Genomic DNA, 25,088 nt, shown 5'->3' on the forward strand with positions numbered 1-25,088 from the left:
CGCCGAATTCCATGCATTTTCAGCCACCTGGAAAACACCCATGTGTCCGGATTGATTCCTCTGGTGCCTTCTGATTGTCTGGAAATGCCACTGGGGGGTGTTTGAAAGTTCCTCTTCAGTGAAGTTAACAAATGATGCTCCAGTGATCTTCTGCTGACAGTCACATTTCTGGGCTTGTCTGAAGTTTTTTTTTCTTCTTGGGTTGGTAGATGTTAGTTCTGTAGCCGATGGCTTGAAAAATATATTGCAGGTCGTTCTCTCTGCTGGTATGCTAGATTTTTGTTTATTTGATTTTGTAGTTAGCTATAAGGCGGCAAGCTTATCTGCCTGGTAGAGTTCTTAAATTTTGTACAGAGTACAAAAAGCATGGCAGGCAAATACAAGGGCAAAAATAAGTCCAAAATTAAGGCAAGATTGTTGAAGTTTGGCCATGGAAGTAGGTCTGATCTGATTTTTTTACAGGGATGTTTCACAATATTCAGGGTTGACTTTAACTCTCACACCATCATACAAGACCCAGCTCAGCTCAAAAGTGAGCTCCCCTGTAGAGATTTCCTCGCTCACATAAGTAGATTGAGTGGCTTGATTTTGAAAGTTCACGTGTTCCGTTCTCTGACATCACGGGCCGTATCGCATCGTGTCTCAGACCCGCCTTTCCAGGTAGACCACTTTGGGAGGCAAGGACTAGCCTGGATGTTGAGGGAGTATTCTGTGAAATTACAGTCCTCATGTACATCTTTCATGGGTCTCATGAGAAGCGGTAATGCTCAGGTCTGGTCTGTGCCTTAGTGCCTTAAGAGAATAAGCTGGTGTTTCCCAAAGTATATCCCTTTGGAACCCTAGTCCAGACTAATTCTGTGCCAAGGAGTTGTATTTTGAAATGAATTTGAGAAATACCTCCTCCTAGGACCCTTTTCTCAGACTTACAGTGTCCGTCAGTCAGCATACTAAACTCTGCAGTGTTCAATGGTAAAACATCCGTTTAATTTTGGCCTTTCCCAGGGTTTTCCAAACTTACTGACCCTAAGACCTTCTTTAAAATACAGCGTTCATTCACATATCCTGTTGCACATGCTTTGAAAATCCCTGCAATGGGCTGATTTGATTGACCTGACTTTTCTCTTGCCTTTTAAGTCAAGTCCTTCCCTCACAGATGTGAAGGGCATTCTCAGGTCATATTTTAGCAGCTGACTAGCTGATGACCTCACACCTTACCAGCGCTAGACGTTTCCCTGAGCGGAACAATCCTGTGATGTCATTGCAAGCCTGGCTGCCAGGAAATAATGCTGCTTACATATGCCCTTTAGTGAAACAGACTTTCTGGGACAGAAAGTTGCGATTTCAAATGCTAATTTTTGAAATGCATCCAGGTTGAGGGTTTTGAAAGGTTCAGAGTTTCTACTTCAGCAGAGAAAGCATAACTTAATTAGTCCTTGCCTCCCCTAGGTACAGGTGTCTTAATGGGTTATCTGGCAACTAATAAGTAGACATGCATGTCCATTTTTTTTTCTCGAGTGATTTTTTATTACCTCAAGCTTGTGTTTAAGTGATTAATATTTCTGAAAAGCTTGAGACTTAGTTCTCGGGAAGATCATGATTGACAAAATTCAGGTTAACTGCTAAACTAGAGGGATAATCACAGCAAGGCAGCTTTATCAAGATTTTTGCTCCCGGAGTGGTTCTTTCTCTTGAGTGAAGAGAGAGACAAGGCAGTTTTCTATTTTGGTTTCATTCCTGTTGAGACCTGCAAGTACCCATACTCTGTGTCAGGGAGAAAGGCAATTTTTTTGGAACTGGCTAGGGAAAATGAAGGAACTTGGCCTGAGATTCCATACTCCTTTTGTTGATTAACCTGCTGATAACAACAGTTTACCGTCACCTTTGGTCTAATTGGGATTTTTACTTAGTAGAGATTATATCTAAGTTGGTAAATGTTGTGTTGCAGTTTCCAGGAATTAAAAATAATAGTAATAATAATAATAATAAACCCAAAGCACACAGGCTTCCTGAATTTTTTTGACATTCCTTCATAATGAAAACCTCATCCTAAATTGGTTTGGGTGTTTTATCACAAAAGCCAGGGATGGTGTTCTGTCCGGAAGGTTGGATTGAATTATCTCTTTCTTGGCCTCCACTGTGGTCAACCAGCATAACGAGTAAGTGGAGGGTTTTCTTTTGAAGGCAGATCCTAGGAACCTCCCACGGGGCAGCTGGTCTCCCGGTGGACTCAGGCATTTCAAATGAGGGTCACTTGCCTGGCTTGTTTTAATGTGTTTCTTATCAAATGCCTCACTGGTCAGCAAGTTGTTGTTTTTAATGAGATTCTCAAATAAAGCCCGCTGCCCCCATAATCATGCACACACTCACATCGCTGTATTTTGTTAGATTTGTTTTCTCTTAATTTATGCAAAACTGAAAACAGATGAACCTCAGTCTACTGGAAGGATGGGGGTGGAGCTCAGAGACATCTTCCCACCCCCACCCCAGTCAGGGTCAAAGCATTCAAATGTCCTGATTAGTGGTATTTTTAAAGGCCCTAATTATAGACTTAAGACAGAGGCCTTAGTGGGGCTTTAGGGAGTTTGTGAGACTTAATCTAGGAGCTGAAACAGGCTGTGTTTTTTTATTTTTGCATCAATAAAAATACAGTTGGCAGTCATCAGGGTCCACAGCTCACATAAATCTTGAACTTTTGACTTAATTACCATGGGAGAGTTCAAAGGGCAGCCTGGAGTGGTTGAAAGAGCATTGCCCAGAGAGCTGGAGGCCTGGGTCTTGCCTCAGCCTGGCCTTGGCCATGCAACCTTGATCAGATCACTTGACCTTTCTGGGTGACATTGATCACATCAGCCGTTGGACCAGATGGTGACTGAGGCTTATTGGTACAGGGATAATATGATTCCATGTTTCCTTTAAACCACTGGGCTGTATTCTGTTTTTGATTTCAGAAAGAGAGGAGACCATAGACCTTAGGTGTCCATGTTGAGATACATACTGGGGCATGTAAGGGCTTCTGTAGGGGCAGCCCATGTTTTTGATTGCATGGTCAAAAGAAACCCTCTAATCCTCCCATGTGTTGACAAAATCATTATCTGCCTAGAATACCTGACGGAATGTTAGGACATGGAGGGACCTTACCATACCAGAACATTCAGTTCAACTCCCTCATTTTATAGCTCAAGCTTTTAGTAGTTGTCCATCTGGTACATTTGTCCATCTCTCTGTATGTCCATCCGTCCATCCGTCCATCCATCCATCCATCCATCCATCCAATAAACACTTGAGTGCCTACTCCATGGGCTGAAGGCGACTCAAGCTGTACCCTTCAGGTGCTCTACTCTTACTGGTCAGCAGACATTGAAAAGGATACATCTCACTATGGAGACCCCCTGGTGATGGAAATACGTAAATGACAAAAAGGAGGCCTAGCAAAGGAATGTGATGAATCTTCACTGTGGGATGGAGGTGGTAGGTTGAAGGAACATTGAGGGAAGTTTTTGTGGGGTTATCCATCTCTGTTTAACCAGCACATCTTAAGAGAATACTGCTGTATTAAAGTAAAATTTTATTAGCATTTTCACTAATATACAATAACTGTTTCAGTGTAGAAAATGATACTGAGTAGGTGTAGTATTCCTTGACGGGATTTTACTTATTTATTTTTTGCCTGGATTTTACTGTTCCTTTAAGCTCATTGTTAGTATTTAATGACTAAGAGAGCATCATTCTTTTGCTACCTGTTACATCAGAAGATCCGAGAATATCGGAGCAGAAGGGACCCCCCTATCCTGTAGGTCAACTTGCTTCCCTCCGATTTAGTAGAGTTCATTTCTTCACGCCCTCCGAGATTTCTGTCACCATTCCTTTTCTGTGGATTGACTTTAAACTCACCCCTCCTACACCCCTAAGATTATGCCAGGGAGGATCCATTAAGTAGATGCTCAGAGACTCAGAGACTTCTTTGAAATGTGATGTAGCCTTGGCCTGCAGGTTTCATCTTTTATAAAATTGTTGAGGAAAGGTTTGTACTGAACACCTACTATGTGCAAGGGCCATTTTGCTTTTGTAAATCATTAATTTGTTAGGTGAGTTCCTTCTGCAAGTGAAAGTTAACCCACCATATGAAAAGAGGAGCCTGGTCCTGGTCTCCCACCAGCTGCGTTGTTGTTCTTGGGGGGGTGTGTTGGGGGGGGTAGTGGCTGGCATTTCCGTGTGTCCAGACTGCAAAAATGGCAGGAAATATTGAATGCAAAGTTCGTGGAGGACATGAGGCCACCGATGAAGAAAGTGCAGCTAGGGCTAGTCCTACAGTCTCATTATTTTTCTAGACCTTTCAGGCTCCACATAAAACTAGGTTATTTCAGGAGGAGCCGTTATAAAATAAGAATTCCTCCCCTCTAGCATCATGCGCATTAAAAAAATTCATGAGCCAAAATCTTCAAGGAAAGTCTGGTCACAGAAGTGTGTTGTCCTGTGTGACGTGAGTGGGACTGGGCAGAGCATTGGGGTGGCCCACCACTGCCACACAGACAACCTGGAAAACTTGGCTCAACGGCTTTTCTGTCGAGTCACTATTTACAGGTATTCAGGAAAAGAGTGTTGCAGATGTAGGTTTCAAGGGGGTAGCCGTGTAGGTGACCATTTTCTACTCTGTTGATTAGATTTCACAGTGCCCCGCCCACCTGGCATCCCTGCGATTTTAGATGACAAGCTGGGCGCCCATACCCTGCTTCGTGGCCGTGCATCTATTTTGCACGAGCAGATTTTATAGGTGCAGTTTTGACGATTGAAATTTTACCCCAGGGAAGTGGCTTCCTGCCAGAAATTCCAGCAAAATTCTTTTCGCCCTTGTCCTTAAATCATTCCTTAGGTGCCAAGACAAAGGTGCCGGCTGTCAGTGTGATGTTGCCACAGGCCATGACCGTGCGGGCTCATGTAGTCTGGGGTGATCCCTGTGTGGGTTACAGCCTCCCTGACAGCTTCGCTCCGGCAACATTCCTAGTTCCTTCAACTAAATCTTACTTTTTAACATTTTAGGGAACGTACAAATCATGCCTAATGGAATGTAAGCACGTATCTGTTGATTTCTTTTATATGAAAATGGAAAGACATTCCAGAGGATCAGCTCAGCTGTAATTGATGCTATCTCAAAGAGTTACTACATTAATATTTAGCTAATTCGTATGAATAGGCCATTGTGTTTACTTAAACAAATGACATGAGTATAGACACCTGACAGCATGAGGTATGCTTTTCATTTAGGTCAGATTTATAAAAGTCTTTGTGTAGCGACAAAGCTCATTATTTATTTTGTGCTCTTAATGGTTTCTTTTTAGTGGCTGTGCTGTGGATGGATTTTTCTAAGTAGAAGCTTTTAAAATGAAAGATTATTGAAATTGTTCCAGTATATGCCAGGCTCTGGGAGTCTTGTGATGAATAGCAATCAAGTACTCCCCAGTGAGCCCTCAAAAGAATGGGTGTGTTTATGGGCATTCGACACCCAAAGCCAAATGGCCACCAAGTTGCCTACTCATTGCAGATACAACTGGATTCAGAGGAAAGCGTGCAACCCCGTTCTTATTCCCTTGGCTCTCCTCCTGCCCCTGCTCTGGCCTTTCTTTCTCTGGTACACATGACCGCCTCAGTTTTGCCTTGCCTGCAAGGTCTTGGCATTGTGTAGACACCATCTACATCTACACTGATACTTAGATAAACAAGGATAAAGAAGATTCAGCATGCCCTTGTTAAGAAATCTCAGCTCCACCTTTTATAGTCAGGTTTCAAGAGCAAGGGTGAGGCAAACAAGGGTAGGTGTTTTGAACGCAGTTTTTCCAATTCCTCATTCTGCCATGAGAGTCTGGCTGTTAAGTGAAGGGGATTGTTAACCCCCGCCCGGGAGCGAGCTCTGTCAGACACACAATAGAGGAGGAGACCTGTAAATCCACATCAGAGACAAAACCCCTGCCTGGACCCGTTTGTCTCTGGTTTGTGAAATGTGTGTGCCGCTGCTCAGTCTAACCCTCATCAGTGGTAAACACAGTTATGAATCAGTCTTCTAGAATTTCAGTGTTATAGAATGTTCTAGAAGGTGCAAGGCCCTGTTGATGGATGCTTTAGGGAAATTTTGGCTGCCAGTTTGCTAAGACAGAAACATACATGTGAAAAGTTAAATAGCTGTACGACATTTGAGTGAAACTTTTGGGCAGTAATCAAGAAGGCAGTGTGCCTTTGGCAAGGGCTGGCTGTCCTGGACTCCGGTCTTTAACATCAGAGTGGTTGAAGGTATGGATTTCGACCCCTTGGAGAAGCTGGTTCTTACCAGCCATGGAGAGTAGGGGCAAAGACAGTGGGCTCTGGAATCAGACCGCCTTGGCTCAGATCTGCCTGCCCTTCTTCCTAGCTTTGTATCTTCTCTGTGCCTCAGTTTCCTTGTCTGTGAACAAGGGTTATAATAATGCTTTTCTCATCAGATTGGTGTCAGGATTAATATGCTAAACATGTAAGAGTTTTTAGAGCTTGGTTTGGCAAATAAGAAGCCCTCAGTCAATAGTGCTCATTAGCCGCTGTTGGCAGGCATGAAGAATTTACAGTGGTATTCTGGATCGATGCTGTGGTTCCTACTTAGATAAAATGTCCTTCGTTTGGCAATTTAAAAAGTTATCTCTTCTCTTGAGTTTAAAGAATCACTTGTATCCATGACTTTGCGGGCCATTTAGAGGGCTCACCTTCACATAACACGTAATTGATAGCCTTCTGTTAAGTTTTACCTGTTTAGACGCGGTGGTAGAATTATGGCATTCACAACCACTGAAAAATCTTTTGTCCATTTAAAAAATTAAAACATAGTTAGTGATAGGGCTTTCTGGTTTGTCATATAAGGTACTGGGAAATTAATGATGCCTCCCTGAATAATTTATCATCTTAGGATGGTAAGTTGTATTATTGATTATTCTTTACAGCTTCCGTGGCTGAACTGATCAGGCTTCGAGCACACCTTGTATGTGTATGTGATCATTTGCTAGGTGTGGTGATCTAAAATGATTCATTTTGGAGGACTTAGCTGTTGTTAGTTACTGTATAAAGTAGCATTTGAAAACATGATTCGCCATGAATTTATATTCTGGCCCTAGGAACAAGGGAGAGAAGGTACCTCAAACACTTTTTCCCCCATTAAGAGACACAAACTAATAAGCAGTCCATCTCCAGGGACCTTCTGCTAGGCCATCTGCTAGACTTCAGAAAACTTTTTTCCTAATGTAAATACTACCCAAAGATTTTTGAGAATGTTAGCTCGCTCACTTACAAAGTAACATTATCTTCCCTGTTATGGAAATGAAGCTGTCCTCTGTACATTTTAACCGTGTTTTCCACCCCAGGAGCCCCGTACTGGACCAACACAGAAAAGATGGAAAAGCGACTTCATGCCGTCCCTGCAGCCAATACTGTCAAGTTTCGCTGTCCGGCTGGGGGAAATCCAGCACCAACTATGCGGTGGCTGAAGAATGGAAAGGATTTTAAGCAGGAACATCGCATTGGAGGCTATAAGGTAGAATGAAGTTTTCAAAATGTTCTCTTTCTTACGTTTTTATGAATCTCTTTTTTAAGTAGTTGAAAGGTAGCAGGAACCGGATGGAAATATATATATATTTTTAAATCAGTTGTTCTCGGGGTGCCTGGGTGGCTCAGTCGGTTAAGCGTCTGCCTTCGGCTCAAGTCATGATCCCAGGGTCCTGGAATCGGGCCCCATGTCGGGCTCCCTGCTCTGTGGGAAGCCTGCTTCTCCCTCTCCCATTCCACCTGCTTGTGTTCCCCCCTCCTGTCAAGTAAATAAATAAAATCTTAAAAAAAAATAAATCAGTCGTTCTCCTCATCGGTCATTTCCACAGTTGATCTTTTAAAACTGTTTTCCTGGACTTGCACATGCTTTAAAAGCACAGTCCCCGTTGGCATTGTTCTTTATGCGAGAAGAGTTTAATAACAGGAGGGTAGAAAGTTGAGAGTCTGTTTTCTATATGCTTTATAGTCTATAAAACTAAAACTGAAGCAGAATCGGAGAAGCGTCAGTATACTTGCCCTGTTTGAGCAGGGTTGTGTGAGTATGGATGGACTTGGCTCAGACGCTGGGTATGAAATAGTGTTTATGAAGAGAGAATGCTTCCATGGTGACAGGCCATCTCTGTCCTCCGTCTACAAGGCTCTGGAGAGCCCATCACAGAAGGTGGTGAAGTGTAGTCTCCCCCCTCTGGGGGAGGTGGAGCTTGACAGCCGTCTCCCTAAAGAGGCCTGTAAATGCCCGTTCAGGCTCTTGTTCATCCAGTCAGTGGACGTTGATGAGCATCCTTGGGGGCAGGCACCCTCGGAGGGCTGGACAGCACACAGCCTTAGCTCACGGGGCTTCCTCGTCCTGAAGGGAAGACAGACCAGAGAGCCGTGATCCGAGTGGGCCAAAGTCAGAAGAGCATGTGGTCCTGTGGGCGTGCAGGGAGAGAGGATGTTGGCTCTTGGGATGGCTAAGGATAACAGAGGTCAGGAAGGGAACCTGGGCTGAGTTTGAAGGAAGGGTGTCTCGGGAAGAGAGACATGGGAGTCTCTCTGCACTATTTACTATGAAAGGGGAGGCCTTGAGGAATGTAGTGTATGAGGAAGGCTGGAGGAATTTGACTATGACATTCTTTGGTCCGTTTGGATAGCATGAGTCTGTGAGTCGGTGCATTGGTTACTTATTACTGTGTAACAAATTCTCCCAAAGTGCAGTAGCTTTAAACAACATTTTTTTATCACAGTTTTCCAGGTGTGGCTTAGTTGGGCCTTCCACGGCGAGGTCTCTCGTAGGACTAAGATTTCAGTTATGTCTGGAGTCTCATTTGTAAGATCAGCTGTGGGGACGGACCTGCTCCCAGTCTCATTCCCGGGGCTGTTGGACTCACTTCTTTGCAGGTTGTTGGGCTGAGGGCCTCAGTTCCTCACTGGCTGTGGGCTGGAGGCTGCCCTCAGTTCCTTGCCCAGTGGGCCTCTTCATGTGGTAGCTGGCCCCCCTCAGGGAGGGCAGACGAGAAGAGGTAGCGTGTGAAGAAGAAAAGAGTCACAGCCTTTGGTAACCTAATCATGGAAGTGACCTCCGACCACTTTGGCTGTTTTCTGTTATTCAGCAGATCATTAGGGAAGGAGATGAATTCCCCAAGGGCGTGGACATCAGGAGACCTGGGATCAGCCGAGCCATCTGGGCAACCTTCAGGGGGACGCTCTAGACTGGACCCCAGGTTCTGAAGAACCAGGTCAAAGAGGGTTTCTTGGTAGATGGACTTTTCTGCTACAGCTGTGTCCACAACACCCCGACGACACTTGAGAGGGCACGTGAGCCCCGATCTCATCACTGCTGTGGTTCATTGGGCCTCCTCTCTATAAAAAAGTGCCCCGGAGCCCTTTTCTGAAATACCCTACCCAATTCTCATCTTTAAAAGGGTTGTTTTCTTCTAAAAAATGGTTGACTTTTGTTTTAACATTTAAAAATATCCAGAAGCCAAAACCCAGAGGACAACAACGGGGAAAGCCTAGGAGTGAATTTCTAAGCGTGGACGTGGGGCAATTTGCGTGTGCGACAGGTGTGAGGTTTATCTGCTGTGAGGTGGGTGCCTTGGAAGCTGTGGAAATAGACACGCTTGGCCTGTCTTTCACGACTCCTGTTTGTTGGTGGGAGCAGAAGGCAGAAAGGTGCTTTGTCTCTTTGCTCTGAGGTCAGTGCTTACACCAGGCACCATGAGCTGGGAAGATTGGCTTGCTTTTTTTTGTAAAGGCTGATAAGACAAAGATTTCCTTACGTGGGTGCTGGTTGGAAAGGAGGAGTTAAAACCACTACAGTTGTGGCCCTGGGGATTGTTCTAACCACCAAACGCTCTCCGGGAACGTAATTGATGCAGTTCTAATGATTTCATTTCAATACAACCAAAGTATAAGAGTGGTGGTCAAAATCCTGGCGGTTAACGAGTTTCCTCATTTAAGACAGCCTTGGAAAAAAGTAAAAAGAGTTGATGAGCCTCCAGAAACTCCTGGTCTCAAAATAAATAGGACCAACATCATTATTATGGGTAAGGAGCTTTTTGCAAATCTGAATTAGTGATTATAAATGAGCTAGAAGACTAAGGGTGCCTGATGAGGAAAAACTGCTTGATTTTTAGCAGGTGCAGTTCAGTTTTAATCACTGAGGGCAACATTCCACTAACCGAAGAGCGCCCGGGTTCTAAAAGCAAAGTGGGGAAACCTTTCGCAGAGTACCTTTAACCTGTTCGAGTGGAGGCATAGACCAAAGGATTGTCATTTCATGTTGGAGCCATTTCTGGAGTGAAAGAGAGTGGGGATTTGAGTGCATGGGAACAAAAAATCTGAAGTATATTTTGCTATAGGGGTGCCTGGCTGGCTCAATCGGTAGAGCATGTAATGCTTGACTGGGGGTGTGGGTTCGAGGCCCACATTGAGTGTAAAGATTCCTTAAAAAACAAGATCTTGTAAAAAGATAAAATATATTTTGCTGTTAAAAAAACAAAGATCAAGGAGGGGGGAGAGCATCGGAACGTTTGGAAGGCGGTGTGCTGGCCGGCAGTGAGGAGTGCACATTTCTGGTCCTGTTGGACTTCCTCTGGAGAAGAGACCGTGGCCATGCCTGAGTGCCCTGGGGTGTGGTGGGGGTGTCAGTCCATCAAGCGCAAAGGTGGTCAACCTGGGTTGAGTAAGGAGTTTTTACAGCAGTTGTGGTATAGGACATTGATTTGGGGGATACTCGTTCCCTCAGGAATTCTGTCGAGCCCCACGGGCTTCTGGGATTTGAAAGGGAAAGAGATCTCTCATCTCCTGGGAAAACATAGTTACCTACAGCATAAGCCTTGCTAATGATGTGTTAGACGCAACCCAGGCCCCCAGGTCATGAAGTCCTGGGTGGTCACAGAGGCCAGCAGCCCCGCCCCCACCACGAGTCCAAGCCCCCTGGCTGGTGCTTCTCCAACATTCGGTCTGAGGGAACCCCCCCCCCGCCGCTGCAAAGCAGAGACCCCATTGACATGTGGACAGCCCCATGTCCAAATGTCCCTCTCCCCTGACTTGCATCCCTTTGCCACTGTATATAATGAAGAAGCGAAGTGTCAAGTTTTCCAAGATGTGTTTTTCCAGAAAGCAAGACCTGAAAGTTTCCGCAAACAAATATGTGTTATTTCTGTGATTTTTTTTTTTTTTTCCCTTCATAAATCTCATTCCATAAACCATGGTCGCTCTGTCTGCCTAGCTCAGCTGTCGGTCTAGCTCTTTCTACCTGTTTATGGATCAGGCACCTTGGCTCTCGTCCACTGTGTTACAGCTTGTTTTGAAATGGTGGCCAGTGAAGGGCGAAGGGAACCTGAAAAAACCCAAAACAAAATCAAAGAGAATTATGAAATGGGACAGAAAGCTCCTTTTAATTAAAATGACCAAGAGAGCTCTTTGGTATGCTGTTGTTCAGTCTTATTTATCAAAGAACTCATGCTGAGCCTTCCTTAGGTGATTTAAGAGTCATATTATTGTTTTTCTTAGTATGTGGGCAAAGGCTGGGTGGATGTTATTATTTATGGTGATAAAGGTTGACCTGAAGCATAACTATATCTCCCTAATTGTACTCCTGCCTGGGCTCGCTCTTTCATCAATCTTGACTTGGGCAAGTTGTTGAAGCTCTTCTTTTAGGTCACCTATCCTTAAGATGAAGTTTGAATGGATAGTCTTGAACATCTGATCCCTTCCAACTGTGATTTAGTAGCATAACTACCAACCATTTTTTTATCCTAAACAATAGCACAGATTTTTTTTTTTTTTTAGGAGGAGGTTACCAAAAGGCTAGATATTTCAAAGGGCTCTGAACAGTAATTACCATTTAATGCAGAAAAGCAAGAGGACCGAGGTAATTAATAGACCACCTCAGGGGCGCCTGGGTGGCTCAGTCCTTAGGCGTCTGCCTTCGGCTCAGGTCATGGTCTCAGGGTCCTGGGATCGAGCCCTGCATCGGGCTCCTTGCTCCGCGGGAAGCCTGCTTCTCCCTCTCCCACTCCCCCTGCTTGTGTTCCCTCTCTTGCTGTGTCTCTCTCTCTCTCTCTGTCAAATAAATAAATAAAATATTAAAAAAATTAAAAAAGAAATAGACCACCTCAGTTCCCGACTTCATTCCTAGGTAGTGACTCAAGCGTAGAGGGGAAGAGTATTCTTAAAAAACTGCCTTTCATGCCGCTTAGTAACTGCCAAAGAACCAAGAGAGATCACAGGATCCAGCACTCCCCTCCATCTGGCTAGCGGACGGGCACCGGAGGACATGGCCTCAGGCCTCCTGGAGGGGAGAGATCCTGTGGACCCCTGAGCAGGGCGAAGCATCACCCGGTCTGGACTGTCAATTTCCTGGTATGTTTCAGGCCCAAGAAAAGATGAGGTAAAACTTGTTTTTCATAATCACAACGAAACTGGTGGTTTTGCTGGGTAGGTTCATTAGGTTTACATTTTCCAGGTTACTTAGATGTCATATGAGAGACTTTTGATTAAATGTTATGCTTAATCCCAAAGTACGTTTCTTTGGAAAAATCGCGACTAATGTCCTTCATACATTTATATTTTGCGGACCTCTTTCTCAGCCAAGGCATTTCAGCTTTCATCCCAGATCGGGCCATCTGTGATGAGGAAGCAGGTGTATGTTGCCATCAGCCAGCATGCAGTGACTGCTCACCCGTGTTACTGCACTGGGTCCCCTGTGCTGCCCAAAGAGGGGGACTGTCATTTCGCCCCTTTTATAGATGAGGCTTGTCACGTGGCTCCTCGGTGGCAGAGCCGCCATTTGGACCCAGGTGGTTTTCCTCCAAAGTTCATGCTCTTACTAAACTGTTTTCTTCAAATGTGGTCCCGTGTTTTTATAAAAAACACTTGAAAAGTCAGAAACATGGAGGTAGTAAGGGCATCCCAAGAACATGTAAGTATCAGTCAGCCCAAGGTATACTGTTGAGAGCAAAGTTGGGCATATGATCCGTGGGATTTTTCAAAATTGTGGTAAAATATACAGAATATAAAAGTTGTCGTTTATTTTTCATCACCCCAAACAGAAACTGTGTATCCGTTAGGCAATAATTCTCCTTTCCTCTCTCCTGCCCCCCCATCCCCCAGGCCCTAGTAACCTCTAATCTTTTTCTGTGTGTGCATTTCCTGTTGTAGGTATTGCGTGTAAGTGGAATCATAGGATATTTGTCTTGCTGCCTGGGTTCGGATGTGTTGTTACTGCTTTTTAGGGCTGGATAATATTCCATTATATGGATAGGCCCCATTTTGTGTATCTCTTCATCTGTTGATGGGCCCTGGGATGTTTCCACCTTTTGGCTCTTGTGAATGAAGCAGCTTCGAGCATGGCGTGTGCAAGTATCTGTTTTGAGTCCTTGCTTGCGGTTCCTTTGGGTATAAACCGAGCAGTGTGACTGCTGGGTCATCTGATGATTTTTCATTCAGCTTTTTGAGGAAGGTCATGAGATTTTTAAAAGAGTGAAATTCGAAAGGCAGTGACCCTGCTGTCAGTCGGCCCCCAGAGTGCCTTTCTGAGCCCCTTCCAGCGCCTGAGGACAGCCTTGAATTTTCTCATTTTCTCTTCCCTGCCCTGGGAGATCCATGCACTGTTCACGGACTGGAGGGAAGAGTTGCTGCAGTTGCATGCTAGGTGGGATCAGAGCTTGCCTCGCCCTGTTCTCTGGACACCTCCTGAAAAGCAAACTTAAGGAGTTTAAGCATTAATCAGGCATTTGCCTCCACATCTTCGTGGTGCTAAGCAGCCGTGAGTGCCACAGCCCTTGACATGTGGAAGCTCAGTTTGTGCACACCTCCAGAGGCCTGGCTTAGAGACCCAGGAACCTGCCGGAAAAGGGGGTCTGGCATGGGATGGTAAGGCTCTGTGCATCCTAATGACAATTGGCTTATGGTGAGCTGTAGTTCATGGGCTGCCTTTGTGAAGGCCAGGGTTCAAAGGGATTGCTGCCTTTCTCCTTAAACTGGGCCCTGATACGGGTGGAAGGAAGTGTTGGGGGTATTTGCCATCACATGGACACAGTATTCATTGACTTGGCGTAGAGCAAAACTTTCCATCCAGCTTCTGGTTGTTTATTCTGCTTGTTATCGAACACCTAGCTATTTGGAAATGTCCAGTTGTTTTTTTTTTGCAGTGTGGAAACCAAACATCCAGGTGACAGCCTGGGTCTTTGGCCTTTCCCCTTTCCCCTACGTGTTTCAGTATCGTAACAGACTAAATCTACATTCCCAGTTGTCACCTGAAGATAGCTGCGGCTTTAAACATGCACCTCGGAAGACTTAGGTAGCAGAGGAATTCTGAAAAAACCTGTCTGGGCCATCTTTTGTCTTTGTGACCACGGGCGTGGAATGTTTGTGGAATCCACTTTTTTGTATTAGGAGTAAAAGAGTTTAGGCCATTAGCTTCAATCTGCTTTGTTTCAGTATGGAAATGTTATTTTTACAAGTTTTTAGTGAACATAGTTTTGAAGCCTCATGCTGTCTAATTCTGTTCCTTGGCAGACGAAAAATAATGGTGAATTCCACAAAGATTTGGCCATGGGCAGGAATGAGAAGAAAGGGTTGTGCGTGTGTCTGCCGGTGCAGGATTCCTGTCCTCCCCAGCCCTGTCGCTCAGGCTGCCAGAGACTTACAGCCGCGGTGGTTTTGCAACAAGAGCAGCTACCACTGAAGGGGGAGGCAGGGGGAGCGGTTTTATTTCACTTTGTGGGTCAAATGTCTGCGATTTCAGTTTAAATTTGAAAAGCAAAAATGAGAAAAAAGGCAGCAACGTGCATAACTCCACCTACTTATACAAAATGTCCTGCTAACAATTTAGTACAGTTTCATTCTGATTTTAGCTATGTTTATACGGTCATGCTTATAGATTCGGGGCTGTACCTTAGGCAGTGGTAGGGTTGTGTGTGCGTGCGTGTGGTATTTCTATGCAATGGAATCCTGAATATACATATTTTTATCCCACCTACTTTTTGCCCCCCCATTTATCAGTAGCTGTTCATGATATCTTACCTGGTCCGAACTTAAGGATACCTCATTCTTTTTAGTGACCCTATGCTCTTTTGTTGGAATGAATTAACTCTACGTTAGTTCACATAGGATGAACTGTGTATTATTAATGACTCTCTTCCTGAGGGGTTCAGTTTTGCTGTTATGAACGGTGCTCGAAGCAACAGTCTTGTTCATGTGCCTTGAAGTCATCCTGCTGTTTTCTGTGTAGGCTAGATTTCCAGAAGTGGAATTCACTGGGTAAAAAGAAAAAATGTGCTGCTAATTTTAATAGGCGCTACCAGATTATTTTACAGAAAGGTTTTTCTCCATGTTCCTGTTCTCAGTTTGAGCCTCTCTTTCCCTCCACTCTCACTCAGTACTCCGTGCGGTGGCTTTACCTAATTTTTGTTAATCAGCTGGGGAATAACAGTGTCTCATTATTGTTTTAATTTGCATTTCCCTGATTGTTAATGAGGTTAAGTGTCTTTTCCTATGTTTATTGGGTATTTACATTCCCTTTTCTGTGAAAGTAGAGATGTACATTTGATCTAACTGGCAGAAGGATGGTAGCTCTAAAAAGATGAGGAATATTAGAAAAACACTGTGAAGAGGACATCTGACATTTTTGTTGGAAGGGCAGTGTCTTTAGGTTGACCCTGAATCGGGGTGTAGAATTGCAGTGCTTAGGAAAGAAACACAAAAGTCTTTGTGCCTTTGCTCCCCATCTTGATAGTTACTGTTTGTCCTCTCTCAGCTTGTCATTAGGCAACCACTAATTAATGGTGGGATATCCCCTATGAAAGTGTCAGACGTTCCCACTTGTTGGCAGCTTCTAAGGGCGTCCATTTGGAAAATGCCACAGCTCATAAAATTTGGGATTGGTGGTATGTCAAGGAATCAAATACTGGAGCAATGGTGTAAGAAAATAAAAATTAACCGCCCTGCATGGGGCACTATTGATTGAGTACCAAGGTCTCGGAAAGGGCAGAAGCACCTTGTCTGGTCAATGTGTTTCTCATTGTGAAAGCATTTGATAAATGTTAACTTGTTAATATTTGTCGTGCATCTCCAGGAAGTAAATATTCAGGGAGCACAGGCTCTTGACGAGGGATCTTACGTGGAATGCCATAGCCCCGACGAGAGACTGGATCTGACCATATGCCCGGGGGTTAAAAACGGCAGTGGTATGCCGAGCTGCATATGCCAAGATTTAATGTCTTGGGCAGAGGCAGATGATGCCCTCCCTGTGCAGTTCAGGTTCAGCTCCATTTGGAATGTGCTGTGTGCCAAATCTGGATCCAGGCGCAAGAAAGACATTGACAGTTTGGACGGGGTCCAGAGACAGGCACTAGTCATGATTAAGGGCTTATGCGCATGACATTTGAGCGGGGGCTCAAAGAACTGAATATTTACAGCAGGGCTAAATGCTGGATTACGTGGCTTGGTGACGTCAGGGCCTATGGCTTCATCCCCAAGTTACCCTCCGTGTGATTAGTTTTTCAGAGTCCAGGAAAGTCCCATTTCTGATACCCCCTGAGAGCTTGGGGAGAGGGAGGGTCTCCGCGTGGGCCCATCTGCCTCAAGTTAAATCAAGAAGTTAGTACCGGAGTCTTCCATGCTCTTTAGCACACAGCTCCAGGGTTAACACCCAGGGGGCCAGGATTTCGGGAGAGAGTTCTCATTGCCCTGGAAACCTTAGCAACCGCCTCTTCTTCTTCATAGCATTCCCTCTACACACCGTGCACGGAAGGCCTATCTCTCCTAAGAGGAGACCTAGCCTGTTTGGGTTCTCCTATAAGTCTATGGCCCAGCCAAGAGCAGAAGGCAGGTCTTCTCCAGGGGAGGAGACAGACTCTCTCCACTGGGGTCCGATGCCTTCAGATTCATTTTACTGCCAGACTCTTCGCCTGGGACAGTGAGAATCAACGTCCCTTCGTCAGCTCCATGACAGTAGATTGAAAGAGTCTTCAGGATTATACAGGGGAGCTGGTGAGAGGGCAGCAGCTAGAACAGAGGGACTGTCTGCTCAGAACTCACTCTTACTTCATTGCTTGTACTCAGTGAGGAAGAGCCCAGCCCTCACCCGCGGGATCCTGCATGAGACTGTCTGTGATGAGCAGGGGGCTCGTTTTTTGAACTCGGTGTCTAGCTGCTCTCTCAGAGAGTGGCTCGCAACAAGGCTAAACATCTGATGTGACACGCGTTGGGTGGGAACAGACTCTGATAGCCTCTTACCTCTGTTGGCGCTGCTTTTCAAAGCGGACAGCTGCTCTGCCCTCCTGTTTTTATAATGGAGCATTCATGAGATGATTTTCTTTATTCTCTAGTTCCTTGACTCACTCATGTGCTTGCAGAGGCTCTGCGGGTATTATCGGTTTTTTTATGTGATTAAGGCAGAAAACACTTGCAGTGCTCAGGGAATCATTCAGAAGGTCAGTTGAGATTCCTGAAATCATAGTTAAGACTGGTAGGGCCCTGGCTTTTTATTTATTTATTTTTTCTCCATGTCTTTAGAGTGCCTGGCCCAAAATACCTTTACAACATGATTTGGATTTGGAGAAAAAGGTTAAAGCCTTGAACCTGCAAGATAAAATCTGCATTTTATAAAAAAGATTTTATTTATTTGACACACACACACACACACACACACACACACATACACACACAGATGAGCGAAGCAGGGGGAGGGGCAGAGGGAGAGGGAGAAGCAGGCTCCTGCCGAGCAGGGAGCCCGATGTGGGGCTCTATCCCAGGACCCTGGGATCATTACCTGAGCTGAAGGCAGGTGCTTAACTGACTGAGCCATCCAGGCGCCCCGATAAAATCTGTATTTTGGTCTTAGTAAGGAAAAGTCATGCTTGCTTGAAAGTTTGAGTCGGTGAAAATATTTTAAAAGCAAGGTGGGAATGTTAGAGTCTAGTCTGTTTGCATGTTGACAGAACTGTGGGTAGGAATCACAATAGCTTATTTTCACATGTGCTGCTTATCTTTGAAAAGTCTCAAGGAGTTTGTAAGCAGATGGATATACAACTTAGGTTTCCTGAGGATTCATTGCTCCCATATTTGGAATTCTGGGTATGTCTCTCAGGAGTATGTAGCATCTATTTGGCCACTGCCAGAGATGGGGGGGGTGGGCAGACCTGTGTTCCCAGTTGAAACCTCTTGAGACCGCCAGACAGCATCTGAGGGCCGTGGGGAAAGGAACTGGAAGGCTCCAGGAACAATGGAGAATCTAGCTTGTGGGCTCCTTGGGAGAATTGCATTAGCTAAGGCGGGATGGAGTGCTCAGAGCAGTGCCTGGCATATAGTAAGTGCTCATTGGCGTTGGCCCTAAGTGGTCCGTGGGTGCCGTGGGGCCTGAGGGTTCCTAGTGGATGAGCAGCCTTTCCACCCCTCTGCTCTGGGGCACTGATAGGGTCGCAGGCTAATGTGCAGGTTCCCCCGGCCATTTGGTAGCTCCTGGAGGAACCCTCACACCACGACAGTGACAGACAGACCCACCCCGCACACTTGCAGATCTGAACACGTCCATATCCTGTTGCCAGACAGTCACCTTGATGGTAATGATTGTTTTCATTTGTCTCCATTCTGAGTCCTTACTATATGGGAAATGTAGAATTCAGGTGATTCTTCTTTACCTTCCTTGTCTCCCTCAACTTCTTTTTAAATCAAGAAGGCAAAGTGCCTGGTATTCTGTGCTAAAAGACTGTTAAATAAGCACCTTTACTTTGATCTTTTCAGGTGCGAAACCAACATTGGAGCCTTATTATGGAGAGCGTGGTCCCGTCCGACAAAGGAAATTACACCTGTGTGGTAGAGAACGAGTATGGTTCCATCAATCACACGTACCACCTCGATGTTGTTGGTGAGTGTGCTTCTCCCTGAGGGGCAGGTGTATAGCACCTTGCCATCGTGGCATCATGAAAACAAGTCCCGTTTCTCCCCATGGTTTAAGGAGAGTTGATGCATTCTTCTTTCTAAATACATGCTGTCGTTGGAGAAGGGTTCTTCTATCATTTGACAGTGTGCTTTTTCCTGATGAGCCATGTTTTATGTATTTTGTGTGATCGTCTTGGTTCCCTTGCATCTTGTGCAAAATGGACATAGTAGGAAAGGCGCTGATATTCCGGAAGCTGAGATTACTCTGAAGAACGTTAGTGTGTTCAGGGAAAGGGTACAGATACGCTCTAGGAGGACTTTTAAAGATTTATTTATTTTAGAGAGAGAGCAGGAGTGAGTGCAGGGGGTGGAAGGGCAGAGGGAGAGAGAGAGAGAGAGGGAGGATCTCAAGCAGACTCCACGCTCAGCGTGGAGCCTGATGCGGGGCTCGATGCCAGGACCCTGACATCACGACCTGAGCTGAAACCAAGAGTTGGATGCTTAACTGACTGAGCCACCCAGGTGCCCCTAGAACTTTGTTTTTAAAAGAGAGGCAACATGATCTAAAGAAGGGCAATTGTATTATGCCAGCTGAAGAGTAAAGGAAAAGGTATCACGAAGACTGAGCTGATGGCTGGCTGGGGCAGGTCGGGGTCAAGGCACCCTTCACTTGCATCAGGAGAAAGTCATTCGATATTGTAGGTTCAGCGTTTGTTCCTAGAAATGATTTCTTCTGTGAAAAGGGAACTGTGTATGGGCTTGTAAATCTCTTAGGTGCTCAGATAGGTAGGCTATTTTAAATAAGTATCTTAAGACCATGAGCCTGTTGTCCTGGAATTTCAATTTCTTCCCGTCTTGCCTGTTGTGATGGGTTGTGTTGTAACTGATGAGGAAATAGGGTTTCTCTGTCTTGTTGGAGGATTGGAGATGCCGAGGATGTGTGTCATTGCTGCAGGGATGGTGTGCTAAGATCCTTTCTTTATGTGATCCATCTTTTCTCTGTCGTGTCATCTACCTGGACACTCAGGATCACCACCTGGCCTTGAGTCCTGGCTGAGGGTCAGCTAACCAGTTTGCCCTTCTCTTGCGGATTGCTGGCGCCTGCAAGAGGTCTCAACTCCAGGCTCTCCCTGATGGATTTTTGCCTTAATGTGACCCTATGTAACTCCACAGACTCATGCCCCCACCCTCTGTGTCTATGAACAAAGGCTTTCCTCCATCATTTCCTATGCATGTGTCCCTAGTATTATTTCATATGTGGGCATTTCTTCTCCTTTAAGAAACTAGAAACTCTTTGAAGAAAGGCTCCATAGCGATTTGAAGTGCCCAAAGAACCATGAAAACACCTTCCAAAAGCTTGATTAACCAAATTACATAGATTTTGGTTAGTTGAAGTTTTTAGGTTAACTGAAAATGAAACAGAAAACCATTTTGATTTTCTATCAAGTTAAAATAAATCCATAAGAAACTCTGCCTTAGCATGAGATAGTGTTTATTTCCACATGTATGTTAGAATTCAGTGAAAGAAAGTATTTGTGACATTTTATTATTCAGAAGCCTTAATGTGAAATTTGGTAGCTTTTACATAATGTATATCCTGTGGACATTCATAAGAGACTGAGTTTCAGAACCCTCTTTTCTCACAGAGGTATTCGGGGGAGGTTTTTTTAGTGGGAATTACTATGTACAGATATCTTATAGATCAAACAGAAAGAAGTAACACTCAAATATGAGAAGAGAATGGCGAGCATTTATTGTGGCATTGATGCACCATAAACCTGTTGATTAAGCACACAATGTGGAGTTCACGTTGGGCCTCACATCTCCTGAATTTGACATGAGAGTGTTTCTATTTAAGGAAAGAAAGATTTGGGGCTACAAGTTCTTCAATACTTAATTTTGAAACTAAGTAGTTGTGTGAATAAAATAATTGTGTTGTAGCAGTCTGCGGGGGATTCTGGCTTTGCATAGGTCCACAGATTGTTCGCTGGGATTGGCTGGAGACCCGTCTAGGCATCAGGAGTCAGCTTGGCCACCTCAGCCATGGGCTGTCTCGCTCCTAGCAGGTTTTAGGTTGAGTTGTTATGTAAAACATTCAAAAGCCCCTCACCCCACCTCTCCTTTGAGCTTTCTGGCAGCTCATCTCTGTGAAGCCCTGCAATCTCTCTTACAGTTTAGGGCTGGATTTGAATTGGGCTGCTGAATAATGGAATTGTGCTGTCTAATGTTAATCCCCTGGCAATCAGTCTTGTTGAAAAGAGCGTATGATTCAGTGGTGTAATGTAGAGGGAGCATAGAGCGTATGGAGTAATGCAGAGAAAGGCCCGATTATGTCACAAATTTGGGAGATTGCCCAGCCAGACGTGGGCCAATAATGACACAATGCTGGTTGGGAATATCCATTAAAGCTCAACCCCTAATAATTTTCCAAGCCTTGAACCTTCTTTATAAATAGAAGCCAAAAGTCAGTGGAGTATAAGACATTTTCAGGAAAGATGGAGGTGTGAAATACTCTCATCTTTGCTCAAAACCCCAGTAATTGCTTTGAGAAGCACTAATAAAGTAAGAATTGAGTCAGCTCGAGAGTCTCATGTAGACTTATGGGGTTGGCAGGCAGGCGTTCTGAACATCTCAGCAAGAGGCAACAAAAGGGATTCAGGCTTGAACAACGATTTTCTGGAGGCCCATAGTCCAAGTGTAATATACCGCCACGTGATAACAAGCTTCCCAGCTACAGCTGCGTCTCAGAAAAATCGGAGACTCTGTCCCAGTGAAAGTGAAGTCCTGTCCTCATTCACATTCTTCGAGGGTTTATTTTTGTTGCTATGATACATAGGTTTGTGGTTCAGATATTACGAAGCATCAAAATGGGCGAGATCTTTTTATTGAAACTCTTCCTCAGAAAGGCATTCCCATAAGCACTTTCACGTAAAAGCCGTGTAATTTAAGTGACATTCTTGTGTTCTGGAATTAAACAGCCAGCCATTGTTGTGTGTGAGGGAAATGCTCTCGTGTAGGGGAGCCCTTTTAGGAGCCTTGCTTGATCCTCATTAAAATTGACACCATTACTTTTCAGCCATTTACTTGCGAGGGAAAATTAGCACGAGACTCCGCATCTCGGTAATTGTGACTCTCGGAAACCAGGCTCCCCTCACAGGGCTGGCTCTGGGAGGTGGCGGGTCTTGGCCCTCGTTCATCAGCGAAATGAGGCTGAAGCACCGGGTTCTGATGGCTCTGCCACCAAGAAGCCGCAGCCTGGGACAGATCCCGTAACCTTGGGTTTCGCAGCCCTTGTGTCTGCGAATGAAGGAGCCGAGACCCACTTACGTCCTCAAAAGGCAGCCGGGTGGTGTGGAGAGAGCAGCAGGGCCCCGAGGGAATTGTCGCAAGTCCCTTAGCCTTTCCTGAGCCTCTCCGGCCTCATCGGGGGAGTTGGAATGATGGTACTTGCTCATTCGCGTGATAGTTCTGTCCGTCTCCTAGGGGCTGCTGTGACGAGCACAAACTGGGTGGCTTAACACAACGGAAGGTGATTCCGTCTCCATTCTGGAAGCCAGACATTTGAAGTCAGGGTGTCGGTGGGGTTCGTTCCTTCTGGAGACTCTGAGGGGGCATCAGTTTCACGCCTCTCCCCAGCTTCTGGTGGCTGCTGGCCGCCCTCGTCTTGTGGACATGTCACTCTCGTCTTGGCCTCTGTCTTCTTGTGGCTTTGGTCTCTGCGTCTCAGATACCCTCCCATGTGTCGCCTACAGGGACACCTGTCATTGGATTGAGGGCCCGCCCTCCATCCGGGATGGTCTCATCTCAAGATCCTTAACTTAATTACGAAGACCTTGTTTCCAAATAGGGTCACATTCACAGGTTCCAGGGGTGAGGACATGGACTTATCTTTTGGGGGGGGCCAAGTTCAACCCACTACAGTGGTTATGAGGAATCTGTTTGGGTTAACAGATTAAACAAAACAAAAACCCTCCACCAAATTGGCATCAGGTGGCCAGCAACAAATGCTGATTTTCTTCCTTCAAACCTGGACTTTCTGGAGAGTTAGAGGGCATTTTTAGCTATTTTTATTTTTTTAAAAGATTTTATTTATTTGAGGGAGAGAGAGCATGAGAGAGAGCGGAGGGAGAGGGAGAAGCAGGCTGAGTGGGGAGCCTGACGTGGGGCTCGATCCCAGGACCCTGTGATCATGACCTGAGCCGAAGGTAGGTGTTTAACCGACTGAGCCACCCAGGCGCCCCTAGAAGGCATTTTTAATAGCTTTCATTAGACTCCATCAGAAGTTTTATTAAATAAACTGAATGCCATGTTGGGGCCCTTCTGTGGGGGCCGTCCTGCTGGCTTTATACCTTTGGTTAATGCAGTCGTCACGGCCGTCCCAGGACTGGTCCAGTTGCAGGAGAGGATCGTGGTGTTTGAGAGCTCTAAGTTCCTGAAGGTGGCGTCCACCCTCACCTCTCCACCCCGCTGATAGTTGAGGTGATGAGGGATTTATTTGCCAATGACTTAAAAGAACTCCAGAGCGGGGGCCTCCATCTAGGTGTTCTGGAAACCTGGATTAATGCTCCATGCACTGCACATGGGGGTCTCGGTTTTAGTTGTCCCATGGTGTGGACCAGCAGGGACCACTGCAAAACTCTGGAAAGGTGCTGCTATTACCCCCGCCCCATGTTCAAAACAACAAGGTGAGAGAGAGAGAGAGAGAGAGAGAAAGAGAGAGAGAGAGAGAGAGATGAAAGTATTTAATGGACCAGTTGGTCCTCCTCGCTCGTAGAGACCATCGGCTTTGATTTATGAACTTTTTCTCCCTTTGCGTGTCCCAATTCTGCAATCTCAGAGGCCATGAGATAAGTTTTGAGCTTTTCACGTGGCGTTGGCTACTTGCGGGGCAGAGTGCAGGGGAGGTTGGAAACAGTGCCTCTGGATTTGCTGAGGTCAGCCATGCCTTGTCCTCTGTCAATCTGACTTTCTAGAGTTTTGTCCGCCCCTGAAACAAGAGCTGTAAGCTCCAGACAGGGTCTCAGTGGATGGTTGGGAGCCAGTCAGCGGCCAAGCACACCTCTGGCTGGGTGGGGGTCACTCAGGCCTCCTCACCAGCCCTGACTTGCTCAGCGGCAGAGCAGAATGGTGCTGTCGACTAGTCCTTGACATAAATCTGCTCTAACTGGGCTCCAGACATGATGGGACGGAGCCCGAAAGCACGAAGGAATCTGTCCTGGTGCTAACCCCCCTCTGGTGTGTGTTCAGGAGGAATGAAGAGTCTTTTATTCCAGGCACTGACTGATAAGCCTGGCTGTGGGGTTGACACCTGGCACTGAGCTTTTGGCAGCCCATCCCCAGCAGGAGAAGGAGAAATTGCATAAATTGTTTACTGCTCAGGGTGGCCTCTGTCCTGGGAGGACAAAGCGTCCAGTATGATCCCTGAGCAGAAGACGGACTGAGGCAGGTGAGAGTCCCTCAAGCCACACTTCTCCAGGGTGAATTTTGGACTCTTTTTTTTTTTTTTTGATGGGGGCGGGGGGGGGGTTGGAACAAAGTAGAATTTAAGTAAATGAAGAAGTGGTGGCCTCGTTAATTAACTGGTTGGTTTCTTACTGAAACTGTCAAAATTGGGATCATTCCTGCTCACTTGCTCCTAACGGAAGACCCCCTGTCTGTCCTCGTTTCCATTACACCAGGGCTTCTAGACAAAGCTTTTGTTTCTCTGTCTGATAAGGGGTGGCTGTCGTGGTAGGTTGCGTTAAACCACATGAAACCATACATCTAGAGATTTTTAACGCCTTAAACACTTGACTCTCATGTTCAAGAGTTGCCACACTCGTGCATTTCCCTGGCATCCACCAGCCTTGGCTCCACAGAGCCCGTGGTGGTTCTGAACTCAAAGCATCTCGACCTAGAGGCTTCTTGGCCAGGCCCCGTTTGATTTTCCATCTTCATCTTCTTGCTGCCAACTAATTCTTTCCTTTTCTTGCTCTGGGTTTAAGACTTGGTGTGTTTACCCTGATATTGGTCCTGCATGCCAGCTCTGGAGTGGTGAAATCGCACCCCGGGAGAGATAGGAAGCCCCCCCCCCCACCCGTTGACAGTGGGTTGGGGTGCCACGCTCGGTAATAGGTCACAGCGAGCGCCTTAATAAGTAAGCTTGTTCAGTTACCATA

General features: G+C 45.7%; 1 protein-coding gene across 2 annotated transcripts in view; it reads left to right on the plus strand.

Annotated features, from left to right (window-relative positions):
• Nucleotides 1–25,088, plus strand: part of FGFR2 (fibroblast growth factor receptor 2) — a 95,324-nt gene that overhangs the window by 25,623 nt on the left and 44,613 nt on the right. For both annotated transcript variants that reach the window (XM_028121757.2, XM_088020088.1), the window contains 2 exons: nt 7,377–7,546; nt 18,793–18,916. In XM_028121757.2, the coding sequence (XP_027977558.2) occupies nt 7,377–7,546; nt 18,793–18,916 (294 nt within the window). The remainder of the gene's footprint in view (nt 1–7,376; nt 7,547–18,792; nt 18,917–25,088) is intronic.

The sequence above is a fragment of the Eumetopias jubatus genome, unplaced genomic scaffold (assembly GCF_037043125.1).
Source record: "Eumetopias jubatus isolate StellerSeaLion01/CBP00866 unplaced genomic scaffold, mEumJub1_p1.0 scaffold_17, whole genome shotgun sequence".
In the NCBI taxonomy this organism is placed as follows: Eukaryota; Metazoa; Chordata; class Mammalia; order Carnivora; family Otariidae; genus Eumetopias; species Eumetopias jubatus.